The sequence below is a fragment of the Myotis davidii genome, unplaced genomic scaffold, assembly GCF_000327345.1.
Source record: "Myotis davidii unplaced genomic scaffold, ASM32734v1 scaffold399, whole genome shotgun sequence".
Classification (NCBI taxonomy): domain Eukaryota; kingdom Metazoa; phylum Chordata; class Mammalia; order Chiroptera; family Vespertilionidae; genus Myotis; species Myotis davidii.
This window is the reverse complement of record NW_006292094.1, coordinates 923,441-937,700: the sequence shown is the minus strand read 5'-3', so window position 1 is coordinate 937,700 and position 14,260 is coordinate 923,441. Positions and strand designations below refer to the sequence as shown.

Here is a 14,260-nt window from a genome sequence, read left to right as displayed (position 1 = left end):
GATTCTGGTCAAGGGCATGTACCTGGGTTGTGGGCACATCCCCAGTAGGAGATGTGCAGGAGGCAGCTGATCGATGTTTCTCTCTCATCGATGTTTCTAGCTCTCTATCTCTCTCCCTTCCTCTCTGTAAAAAATCAATAAAAATATATTTAAAAAAAACAAAAACAAAACCAGCAACAAAAATGCAAAAATGATGGCACTAAGTAGACAGCAAAAAAGGATACATTTACAGCATGGGAGCCAAAAGAAGGCAGAGCATCTGTTCAACCTCAGCTAGCAACTATGCATACGTCCAAGAAGGACTACAATAGCAACACAAGTATTGATTAGGGGTACAATTAAATTTTAGCAATGATGTAAATTTGCAAATATGAAATCTGTGAATGAAGATTGATCCTATTTTCTTCCCCTTATTGCCTCATCTCCTTTTCCTTCACTCTTTCTTCCCTGAAAAGGCAACCCTTCTTCCCAACCCTCAAAAAGCCTTCGCCCATAAACTTCACCTAAGGCTCTGTTTCCTAAAGAATGCAGGCTAAAACACAAAACAAATCTTATTTAATTACATATGTTTGCTGCTTAAAGAAAAAATTAAAATTTTCTACTTGACAAATATACACCCTCTTTTGTTTACTTCCTGTTATATAGTTCTCAGAAAAATAGTGCCAATGGGTATTTCTCTACTTGATAAAAACTTTTTTAAAAAATCAAACTATAGTATATTTAATTTCCACTTTACTAAATCTATAATGTTATATTAAAAGATGGTATAGAGGCAAACTGTTCACTTGGTTTAAAATTAAAAAAAAGCATTTTAAGAATGCCCCCCATTCATATTTTAAAGTGATTTAATATTGGCAATAATAAACTTAGAGAAACTAAAAATATTTATAGTTCATTCGTATTCAAATTTCATTGACAAGAGCCAGTTTAAAGACTGAAATGGGTATGGAATGAAGGGAAAATAGAACTAAAAGAATACTTACCGTAAGGCAGTTTATAATAAAAAAAAAATTGATAACCTAAAATTTCCAAAATAAGGGTCTGTATAAATTATGGTACAGCTTAGAATATTTCATATCTAGGTGAAATGTTCACAATATTATGTCTGATTTTTTTGAAAGTGTTTTGAGAGCTGTTGGGGTTTTTTTTTTAGTAATATAGTACTTAATATTTGCCAGGCATTGTTTTAAGATTTAACAAATATTAACTGATGTAATCCTAATAATAGCCCCAAATGAATTAGGTATTATTAGTATCCCTATTTTAGTTTACAAAATAATAGTATAATTTCTGTTGAAAAAGTTGAAAAATACACATGTAGTGTACATATACCCTTAAGCATGAATTTAAAAGACTCAAGGTCTTTACCAAAATGATAGTAGTAGTTATCTCCAAATTAACTTCATTTGAATTTTTAAAGGGTTCAACAAAAACATGTATTACTTTTTATAAAAATGCTATTAAAAAATAAAATATATGGAAAACCAACTCACTCATTTCATACATATGTAGGAATTTTCCTCAGTTTAGAATAGAAACATGAAATGCTCCTTATTAAGGGGATGGTCATGAGGTGAACAATCTAGCCAACAATCATAAACAAAGTTTGTATTGGTAACTGACTATCCATTGCTTTTGACCAGATGTATGTCATCCCAATTTTGCTACCATCACAATACACACCAAATTGCATGCTTCACCAAATCCTGAGAAATAAAAAGCAACCTAAATCATCACACTATTTAAATACATGTTAAAAATATATCTGACTATACAACTTACTAGAGATTTGACATCTACAAATCACCTAACCTCTAATCTTTGGTATTCTCATCAATAAAAAGGACAATGCCTTCCTCAAAAGGCCAGGCAAAATGCTTTAGCTAATAATACCAGCTCAGTAACTAAATTTCTTAACTACACAGTAAATTTCTGTAAATTACATGGCCATTACTTACCGACAGGATAATTCTCCATCCATAGCATCATGTTCGTCTGTACTGGTATATGTTAATCTTCCTCCAACAACTGTCCCAACTAAATATACCAGCCATGCAAGACGTCCTAATATATAACATGAAAGAAAATACATATAACATGTTTAGGAAGTATTGTAGAAAGAAAGCTTATTTTTCAGAAAATTCCAAAATTTGTAAAATGATCTATCCTTCCAAACAAGTGATAAACTATTGTGAGCTCAGTTCTTCACAGAGTGGAGAGTTGGGTTTTAAGTTTATCAAGGCAGTAAGCAGAACAGTAAAATTGACAGATTTTAGAGCCAAAACTGTTTGAATCCCAGCTCTACCAATTTGCTGTGTGATGTTGAATAAGTTACTTATGCCTTTACATCTCAGGGTTTTCACCTGTAAAATGGAGATAATTTTATCTACCCTGCAGACTTAAGTGATTAAAATTAAACTTGACAACTAAAAAACAAATGTAGTGTCTAGAAGATCCAGGGCTGTTAGTCAATACTAGTATTATCCAATCATCAGAATCTTTTCATCTGGTCATAATAGTACCAGTTTGATCATTTTAAATATTACCCCTGCTTAGAATATAATGTATTCCCTTTGTATTTTTAGGCATAATTTTAAAAATCCAAGATTTTCACTGTGCAAATCACAGTCTGACAACCAAATCAACTTCATGGGCAATAGCAGCAGAGGATTAAATAACCTTACAACAGTGGCACAATGGGAACAGCTAGAGTTTTCACAAATGTTACTATGGGGCAGCCAACATTGACAATTTAGAAATAGAGGCATTTATATTGAACTAGAGGCCTCAGGCACGAAATTCGTGGAAGAGTAGGTCTTCCTTCCCCCAGCTGCCGACACCGGCTTCCCTCCGGAACCTGGGACCCGGGCTTCCCTCTGGCACCCAGGAGCCGGACTTCCCTCCAACCGCTGGCAGGCACCCGGGACCCGGGCTTCCCTCACAGCCCCAGCTTCGTCCGGAAGGTCATCCAGTCTAATTAGCATATAATGCTTTTATTATTATAGTTGGTTTTTACTTAAGGCATATTATTTTATACTTCTAGATTCACTGATCTATGTATCAGATTTTCTAAGATTTTTGTGACCTTTAAAATAATTAATACAGCAACTATCTTGCTAAAAAGAAATTTTGTGATATACTTGGGGACTGACTTTACAAAGATGAGCAGGCCATTTCATAATATTGATATCAATTATGTTGCTGTATTAGGAAACCTTGTCAAAGTGAACTACAGTGTTGTTTTATACAAGGTTAGCAACATGAAATAGGTTAAATCAAATCAAATCATTAATTTGATCAAGTAATTCCATTTGATGAATTACTAATGTATAATTAGTGAAGAAGTTAATAGAAAAAAAAGCCCATGTAGGACACTGAAGGTTTTAGAAAGTTACCTTATATACTTCCAAAGTATGTATGATCAATATATAAGTCTGTTACTAACAAACACCGTCCCCTGATGGTCCTGCTTTCCCCGTGGGCCTCTCAAGTAGTAGCTGCTTTCGCTTCCACACCTCTTGTATCTTGGGCCTTGACCATGGAGTAGTGTTCTTGATGGCCCTTTCAGAACATTCTCCCTCTCTCCACCACAAAAGTTCTCAGCTTTACATCTTATGTCATCAGACTATACTACCAAATACCCTTTCTGGTTGCAATTTTCAACTCTCCTTCAAGTTAGTTGTCCTTATTTCTTTATTAATTCCTGGCTTGCTGTCACTTTTTCCAACAATATTTCTATCACAATCAGTGGTAATTTCAATATCCACAAAGATGAATCTTCCAACTCCAACAATTTTTCATTCTACTGGGCATCTCCAATCCATGAATCTTTCACTTTAAAACAACTTTATTTTAATACTATTATTTGATAAGCCACTAAATTTTGGCAAGACATAACTGAAACACAATCTGCCAACATTTCACATCCCCCTTCCCTGCCCCCCCCCTTTTTTTTAAAGAGAGGAAGGGAGGGGGAGAGGGAGAGGGAAACATCAGTCGGTGCCACATTTTGTGTACCTTTTTTTTGGCGATTTTACCATTTAAAATCGTCCTCAAGAGCAGTGCTGGTGCTGTCTAGTGGAAAAAAGGCTGTTATGCATTTTATAGAGAAAATACATGTGTTAGATAAGCTTCATCCAGGCATGAGTTGTAGTGCTGTTGGCTAAGTTCACTGTTAATGAATCAACAATATATATTAAGTAAGGTGTTTTTAAGCAGAAAAACACATAAAAGAAAGTTATATGTTGATCAGTTGATGAAAATGTGACCAGAGGCCTACAGGAACCTAACCCAGTATTTCCACTAGAAGCAAATGGTTTAATATTTGTTAATTCAGTATTCACAGCAACTTTGTAGAACATAAATACTGAATAATGAAAATCAACCATATGTCACAGAATATTACAGAAGCCATTTATTAATAGACTATGCTCCAATAGTGTATGGGCCATACACATTTTGTATAATGCATAGGAATCTGAAACATTGCAAACATAATTTTTGGTGAATGTAATAATTTGTCTATAGGAGTCATTATTTTTAAAATATCTGTTGCAAATTATTTCTCAAAATAAATATGAATAATAACCTTATGTTGTGTCAATTTAAATTTTTAGATACTGATATTCCTTAAAGCAAGCTTTACTATTACTAAAAATAGCAAAATTTATTTAATACTATTTAGTAGGTACTATTCTAAACACTGTATCTATTATCTACATATACTCACTGAATGTCACAAATCCCTATTTAAAAATGCAGTGCTATGATTCCAATATAGGCAACAAATTTCCAGGAGTCCATTCTCATACTATTATGAGATATATACCACTTCCTCTCAAAATTGATAAAAAGGAATACTCAACACAGGTGTCAATTAGCTGGACAGACCTTGGTGATCCAACAATATTTTATGATCTATCAATCTCTTGTGTTTATTTAAAACATTTTAATTGCTAATCCTGAATTTTTCTTTAGTTGTCTCCCAAATTTTCACCACAGATAAGATGAGATTTCATCTGCCTTTGGGATCATTTCTAGGGCTTTTCACACTTCTTTTGATCCTCAAATCACCCCCCATAAAAGCAAGTATATGTGACAGATGAAATGAATATTTGTTGAATAGTTGAATTTAAAATAAAACAAAAAAATTTACTTTGGGAGTTTTCATTAATATAACAACGAAGCATTTGCCAAATAGGTTTTGATAAAACAAACCTAGCTGAAAATAGACAAAGAATTCATCATGCATGTAATTCTTATATTTCTCTATTAGAAGACCAATATTTAAAAATAGAGGCTGTACAACTTAGCTACCAAGAGCAAAGTCTGGATTTAATCCTGCCTCTTCTATTATGCTAGGTACTTAATCATTCTTGGCTTTTATTTATAAATATGAGGATGATAATAATACCTGTTTCACAGGCTTGTGACAAGCACTAAATGATATTCTGCAAGTAAAGTACTCTTTTCCAAAGAGGCTTGTTGCAATTTAATTGCAACAAGTATATATGGCTAATTGTAAAGCTAGTTACAATTAGTCACATGTACTTTTTAAATGCTGTTTGTAAAACAAGCAAACAAAAAAATTTAAAAAATTAAAAATTTTCCAAGTAAAATATACTCAGAAAATCATTTGCTCAGTATCTACTGTGTGTCATGTTCTGCTGTAGTGTTTTAACTAAGTACTAGTATGTATATGTATGGGACAGGGTGAGAAAGGAAAAGAGACCCCATGCCAAAGAAATTGAACCTAGTAAGAGAGAGAGGTAAGAGTAAAAAATGATGTTTTTTCAATGCAGTATGATAAGTATCACTGCCTAATAATAAAAAATATATTTTTATTCTTTAATTCATCTTACTCTGTGACCTTCAAATTATAACTTTTATATCAAAGAATACTATACAAAGATGGCATGTGATCAATTGTGAGCATTTTTTAAAAATTATGATAAATTTTGAATGGATATTTATTTATTTAGAGAAAAATAGAATGTATACTCTTTCCTTGTTTTAGAAAGCAGTGATTTCTATCATACAGAAAACAGAAAAGCAGGCATTTCTTAACCCTTAGTAACAGCTACTGACTGGATAAATTAGGGTTAGTGTTAGAAGTGAACAATGAAATAAAAAGGCATTATTATTAAGCTATCAAATGTAATTTTCATATTTAACTGAATGAAAAGTGGTATTTCTCATACATGTTAAACCTTTCCCTAAATCTCAACAATTGTAGTCTGGCAGTGTTCAAAATAATAAATGTTAAGAAGTTACTTTGGCTACAGATTTCCACAAAATATAAAGAACCATATAAATCCACTAATCTAAACTGTATTTAGATATGTAAATATCCAATACATGAATTATATATCTATAAATTTTAAAAGTATCTCATCTTATAATAAGACTAAATTTCCATTTTAATTTTCCATTAATGTTCAGGGTACTTGTTTTAGCAGCTGTTCAAGCACAGAACATTTTTTCCTTAAACAAAATAATTATTGCTGTAATAATCTGTAATTATGGTTTATAACTGCAATAATCCCAAAGAAATCAGTCATTACCATAGATCACAAGTAATCGTTAACTACTGTTAATGACCTATTTCTTAGGGATTATTGTTTTCGTAAACCATGACCACATCACCACAAATATGGAAGAGCAAGACAATATAATACAAATGAGATTATAATATAATAATAAACTTATTTTGTAACATTAAAAGCCATTAAGCATCTAAATTAAAGCACATGTAACGAGAGCATATAATTTTCTTTGTTCAACATTAACTGAAATGTTTAGTCTGCACAAAAGAAACTGAATACTACTACATACAGTAGTACAAACTAAAGCCATGTGAGGTATTTTTCATAATATAAAACAATATTTTTTAGTAGACCATAGAAATCTTTAAAAGATGGACAAATTCCTTGCTACTGAACTTTGGACTAGAAGGAAAAAATATTTATTTAAAATTTTCTATGTATAAGGCATTATATTAGAGACTTTGAAATAGCATTTTATTAAAACTACATAATGTACCTAACTATAAAAACTACTTGAATTTATATTAATCAAAAATCAAGTCTGACTTATTCAATATACAAACCTATTTAACATTAGTAAATTATTACTGTTCAGTCAATTTCATCAATATATCTTAGAACAGCTAATATCCTTTTGTAAGAAATATCCTTTTGTAGAAAAACAGGTCTTTGATTTCACAACTGAATCTTTTTCCATTGTAATGTAATATTTATATATATATGAAAAAAAAGTCTCATGTATATGAAGTGTAATAAAACAAACACCTGTGAACCAAGGCTTTACCAGTATACTCCTATCTTCCTATCCCTCCCATAGCTTGTCTCCTTACCTCCCACTCTGGAGGTAACCATGATCCTGCATTTGGAGCTTACTATTCTCTTGACATTTTTCTTTCATTATATCACTTGAGCATATCATTATATGTTCCAAAACAATGTATTTTTAAGATCACTTGTTTTGAGGCTTTATTAAGTATTTCAAACTATATATAGTTTCTTAACAATTGCCCCTGTCCCACTAAATATCTTATCTCTGACATTCATCTTTAAGCATATCTACAGCTCATTCATTTTATTGTTATATAGTATTGCATTGTGTAACTATTATGATCTATTTAGGCTCTGAATTTGCAGCCTTCTACAACAAAGAAGAAAATATGATCAATCAGATCAGTTAAAAGCTAGTTACAAGATAATAAACTCTACTTGTTATCAGCTTTTCTAGATACCGATTCCAGATAAAAATATTTCCTGTAAATCATAAAGAAAACTGAAAATTAACCATCAAGCCACCAAAATATCCAAAAGGTTAAAAAAATTAATGCTTATTGGTGGGGGTGGGTGAGGAATTGGGGGAAATATATAAAAATAATTTGCATAAAATTACTACAGTGATTAACGAAACTACTTAAAATTATACATCCCATACAATAGTCAGATAAAATTCACTGACCTTCCTGAATTGCCATGTCCACCGTTACCCCAGAAGCAGAATGCAGAAGCTTTTGGTAATTCTGTGCGTTTTGGTCAAACAACTGTACAAGAAGAGTGCATGTCTTCTCATATTCACATCTGCTGACTGTGCATAGCTGCTCCAACTGCTGAAAGACGGTGGCAGTGTCATCCAGTGGATCATCTAAATGATCTCTGCAAATATATAAGAACAAGTTTGCAGGCATTAGTGTGATATACTTTTATTTATCACAAATATACTTTATTGATGTTAAATAAAATTCCATAATGGATAAAGGAATAAAAGACAAATAGAGTGGAAGAAATTAAATGTATATTTGAAAATAGCATGACTGCATACATTAAAAAAACACCCCAAAAAAAGCTACTTGTATTAGCAGGTGAGTTTACCAAGATTCTGGCATATAGGATCAATATACAAAATTTAACTGGATTACTATATACTAGCAATGAAAAATTGGGAGATTAAAATTTTAAAAACAGTATCTTCCAAAGGTACCAGAAAAAATAAACTACTACTTAAATCTAATTAAATATATGTAAAATCTTAAGGCTGAATACTACAAACACTGATGAAAGAAATTACAGAACTAAATATATTAAAAAATAAACATGGTTACTGGCTAAAAGGCTTGATATTACTTAGATATCAATTCTTCCCCTAAATTAATATACAAATTCAATTCAATCCCAGTTAAAATTCCACCAGGATTTTATTGTAGATACTGACAAGATAATTCTAAAATTTACATGGGAAAACAAAGGAAGTAAAAGAGCCAAAATACTTTTTTTGGGCTCCCTTATTTTCATAAAAATTTTATAGTCACATGTAATACACATACAGAAAAGCTCGCTAACCAGGTGTACAGCTTGATGGATTTTACAAAGTGAACACACCAATGCGACGGGCACTCACAACAAAAAGCAGCACGTTTCCAGCACCTCAGAGTCTCCTTATTGCCCGCAAGTCTCCTTATATACCCAAAAGCAGAGCAGGTTAACTCGGCCTGATTTTGCATCTCATGGAAGCTGGACAGTGTGCTCTTTTATGTCTGCCCTCCTTTGCTTAATATAATGTTTGAGGGATTCACCCACTTTATTGCAAAATATTTATTCTAGAGCCAAAATAATTTTTGAAAAGGGAAACCACGGTGGAAGACTCATACTACCTGATTTCAAAGCTTATTATAAGATCACTGTGTTTAAGATAGGGTATTGGCAGAGGGAGAAACAGTTAAATTAATGAGAATAGCGTCAAGAAATAGAACCACATGTATGCGGTCAATTAATTTTTGAAAACAGTGCAAAGGCAATTCAATGGAGAAAGAAGTCTTTTCGACAAAGGGTGTTGATATAATTGGCCATCCATATGCTAAACAACAACAGAAACCTGAAACCTTACCTCACATCACAAAAATTAACTCAAAATGAATCAGATCTAAATGCAAGTTCTGAAAGTAAATGACTTTTAGAAGAAAAAATAAAGGATAAATTGGACTGCAAACTTTAAAACAATTTATCTTTGAAAGACTACTAAGGAAATGAAAAGGCAAGCTATAAACTGCAAGAAAGTATCTGAAAAACACAGATGATAAAAAGACTTATGACCAGAATATACAGACCCCCTCAAATCTCAATTTAAGAAAATAAACAATCCAATAAAAAATCGGCAAAAGATTTGACAGGCATTTTCCAAAGAATACATACATATGACAAATAAGCCCATAAAAAGATGATCAACATTATTATTCATTCAAGGAATGAAAATTAAAACCACAATGAGGTACCACTACATACCTATTCGAATGACTAAAATTTTTAAAGACTGATAATATCTAGTGCTGGTGAGGATGCAGAGCAATTGAATCTTTCATACATTGCTGGTGGGAATGCAAAATGATACAGCCACTTTCGGAAAGAGTTTGGCAGTTTCTTACAAAATAAAACACACTTACTATGCATCCTAGGAGTCTCACACCTTGGTACTTACACAAAAGAAACAAAAATTTATGTTCATACAAAAATCTGTACAGGACCATTTACAGCTGTTTTATTCATAATTGATAAAAATGAAAACCACCCAAATGTCCATTCAGATGTGAATGGATAAATTGTGATCTTCCATAAAATGGAATACTATACTGCAATGAAAAGAAAACAACTGTTAACTCAACCTGGAGGAATCCTAAGTGCACTATGCTAAGTGAAAGAAGCCAGACTAAAAGGATAGCTACTGTATAATTTCATTCATACAACATTCTGGAAAAGGCAAACACTATAGGGAAACAAAACAAATCAGCAATGGCCAGAAGCTAAGGGTGGGGAAAGAAATGACTACAAAGGGACCCAAAAGAATTTTTTGGGGGTGATGAAACCATTCTATATCTTAATTGTGATGATAGTTATACAACCGTATGCACTTGTCAGAACTCATAAAACTGTACACTAAAAAGGGTGAATTTTACAGTAGGTAAATTATTCCTAAATTTTTAAAATTTCCAAGATGCAAAAGATGAAAATATAACAGAAAGATTTAGTTTTCAATACCTCACAACTATGGCAACAGATTCCAACCGAGAAGTGATAAAGGCCTTCGTGATTTCTGGTGCATAAGTGTCTAATAAGTGGGGTTCAGTTGATTTCACAAAAGGAACTGAAGCTACCATCCTTTGCCACAGAGTTAATAAATAATGAACACTGTTGGGAGCAAACTCCCAATGCTACAAAGAAATAAAGCAAATGTTATTTAAAATGACATAGCTTCCTAGAATAAGAATTACAGAGGCAAATTACTAAACACAGAATTTAACTTTTATTCAGATTATATAACCAATGAACACTTAACATAGCACATTTTGTAAATGCAAAAAAAGCATAAAGAAGAAACCAACAATCTCTCATTACTCTATCACCCAGGAATGTCCACTATCAAAATGTTACTAACTTCTTTCTAATCTTCTTTCCATGAATATTTTTTCACAGAGGTGATATCATGTGGGAAATACGGTTTTAAAACCTTTTCCTAAATTTAAAAATAGAATTTTTCCTAAAAACAATCTGTAAAAACTTGTATATTTCTTCACACAGATACTACAGCTTCTCAATTAATTCTTCAATTATTAGATTCTTAGATGGCCTCTAAATTTTTATTATAAAATGTTTAATGAACTTTTTAACCTAAAACCTTGCATTGAGCATTTTGAGCAAAGTACTCTAATAGATATTTTTAAAATCCCCACCAAATCTTACCAAGAAATTGCTTTAAAACTACCTACAGTTTAATATCAATTATAAATTTCTTTTTACCTGTAGGCTAGTAATGGTAAAATTAGCAATCAATCTGATAACTTCAGGATACTCCTTCACCATAACTAATTCTCCCAGCTGATAATTTGTCTTCAAACGAGCCAAAAATCGACAAAATTCATGGTAATTACCTGGATCAGACAAACCCTAAAATATGAGACAAAAAGAAAGACTTTTAAAAATACTTAAAAACAAACCAAGCTGATGACCATCAATAAAATTCTACGAGTATTTTATTAAGTCTTCCAGTTTTCATGAGTACTTATGTTATTTTGTGTCAACTGAGTAAATAGTAATGAAAGAAAACAATTTCTGGATTTAATGTTGTTATAAATTATTAATAATAAGGAATCCAAAGTAGGAGTTTTGTAGGAAACTTTGCACTATGATGGCTAAATTATGATGTTTAGGCACCCATTATATTACACAAAAAATTGTGTGTGTGTGTATGTGTGTTGTGGCTTAAACATAAGTCAACAGAAGATTTGAAAAATATTTGAGAAAGAAAATCCTATATAATAAAAGCCTAATATGCTGTGTCCGGTTGTCTGGTTGGCCATTCAACCAATCAAAGTGTAATATGCTAATGATATGCTAAGGCCGCTCAACTGCTCGCTATGATGTGCACTGACCACCATGGGGCAGATGCTCCAACCAGGTCTGGCCGATCAGGACTGAGTGAGACGGGCCAGACACGCCCTGGAACCTTCCCGCAGTGACCTCCCAGGCTGGCCAACCTCCCACAACCCTCTCCGGCCCAATTGTGCACCAGTGGGATTCCTCGGCCTGACCTGCCCGCTCTTGCAATCTGGGCTGAGGGACTCTCCCTCTACCCCCACACCCCGAGTGCACAAATTTCATGCACCGGGGCTCTAGTAAAGAATATAAGAATGGCCTCTAGAAACCCTAGAAAAGAGCATCCCACCCCACCTTAAGATAAATAGTATATGTGCACACACAAATAAAAGAAATTTATTTTAATTCAACAAATTTTTGTTGAGTACCTACAAGCACTGTACCCTCATGCATCTTCCAGTTAGTTGCTAAATGAAGAGTCATTCAAATAATTTATTGTCATGTAGGGCACAAAGTTTAACAAAAATAGCACAAGATACAGACATAACTTTTGAAAGAGGTTAGGTTACAAGGAAAGACTAAAAGAGATGTGCCCAGTTGTCTGTGAGCTCCTTGAAGATAGGGGACACGTGTTATGATCTTGATAATTTGAACATTTTGCTCTGAAGCTGGCATAAAACAGAATTTAAAAAGTATTTATTTAATACTGAAGGAGTTTACAAGAAATTTCATTCAAATGAGCTCAAGGAAAGAACATAAAATGGTGTCTAATTATTAAGGACAAATTACAAAAAGATATTTTGTGCTCACAGGTCTTTTAATACATGTAATTCCAAAATAATCAATATAATATTCAAACTAACTTTTACAGCCATGAAACATCAACATTTAGATGTTAAATCAATTAAGAGAATTATCTGATATTAGCATATTACTTTCCACATAATGATTGATGATAGTAATTAAAATTAAAAAATTTTAAGTATATTGGTAAAATTTCATTTATCAGCAAAACACATTTTAGTTATACTAAATTGAAAAGGTAAAGCAAATGTACAACATATAAGAACAACCTGCAAAAACAACTGGTCTTTATGAATACATTTTCTTCATGTCCCCTCAAAATTAGTAGTAACCAAGAGATTTATATATACTTCCTTAAATTCATCATTTAACCCTTTAAAATCTGTTTCGTTACAAATATTTTAAACTAAAACAAAATAAAGGGTGAAACAAAAAATTTTATGTAGGCATGTAAAATCATTAATAATGGCTTTGCAATTCTTTTAAATGAATATAGCTATTGAAGCTTTGCACTTAGTGTAGAAAGTAGATTTTAAAAATCTACAAACTCTTATTTGTCCACAAGAGGGCAAAAAGACATCATTTCATCATTTAAAGCCACTTATTCCAATATTAACATTCAGACTTATATTGTCTTCTAGTTCAGAAAGTAGATATAACTCTGAATTAATCACTTCAGTAACTTAAGAAGTACAAGCGAAGAAATGTAGTACAACAGTGAAAAGCAGAAGCATACAATATATGACCTCTATTCACCTAAAGGAATGGAAAAATACAAGAGGAAGAACACAGAAGTCTGTCAGGAAATGTGCCCATTTCTACTACAAAAGAACTATAAGGAAGATGAATATGATACTTCATATTTTCTTGCAGAATGCTTCCTTGGAGGAAGTGTGAGTAGATTTCAGCTGGGCCCTGAAAAATGGTTTTTCTGGAAAGATTTGCGAATCCTAACCCAGCCGTAGGCAAACTATGGCCCGTGGGCCAGATTCAGCCCGTTTGAAACGAATAAATCTAAAAAAACCCAAAAACCGTACCCTTTTATGTAGTGATGTTTACTTTGAATTTATATTAGTTCACACAAACACTCCATCCATGCTTTTGTTCCGGCCCTCCGGTCCAGTTTAAGAACCCACTGTGGCCCTCAAGTCAAAAAGTTTGCCTACCGCTGTGCTAAGCATTCAGTTTCTTCATAAATACCTGAGGGTTTTCAAGTATCCGTTTTACTCCCTTAATTAAATTACCAAGGTACTTGGCACGTTCAGGACTGCTGAATAAGGACCTTCTAGTAGAAGCAAACTGAACTAAACATGAAAGTGCCTAAAAAAGGAAACAAGAGTCATTTCAATTTTAAAAGTAACGATGGCCACATTTGTCTCTACATAAAAAATATTATTTTTCAATTTTTGCGATTAAAAAAGCATTACAGAATTCAAAAATAAAAGTTTAAAATTTAACCTATCTACTTCCACTACCAACAACCCTTCAACTCTACATTAACACTTCTATTGGTGTGTATTCTCTGCTAATATTTTTTCATATGTTATACCAGAGGC

The 14,260-nt window shown here is 32.5% G+C and overlaps 1 protein-coding gene across 1 annotated transcript in view; it reads right to left on the bottom strand.

Annotated features, from left to right (window-relative positions):
* Positions 1-14,260, bottom strand: part of RANBP17 (RAN binding protein 17) — a 225,486-nt gene that overhangs the window by 183,172 nt on the left and 28,054 nt on the right. Inside the window, exons 10-14 of the mRNA XM_006765451.2 lie at positions 13,905-14,024; positions 11,325-11,471; positions 10,566-10,738; positions 7,999-8,192; positions 1,959-2,064 (exon numbers count right to left, since the gene is read on the bottom strand). Of these exons, the coding sequence (XP_006765514.1) occupies positions 1,959-2,064; positions 7,999-8,192; positions 10,566-10,738; positions 11,325-11,471; positions 13,905-14,024 (740 nt within the window). The remainder of the gene's footprint in view (positions 1-1,958; positions 2,065-7,998; positions 8,193-10,565; positions 10,739-11,324; positions 11,472-13,904; positions 14,025-14,260) is intronic.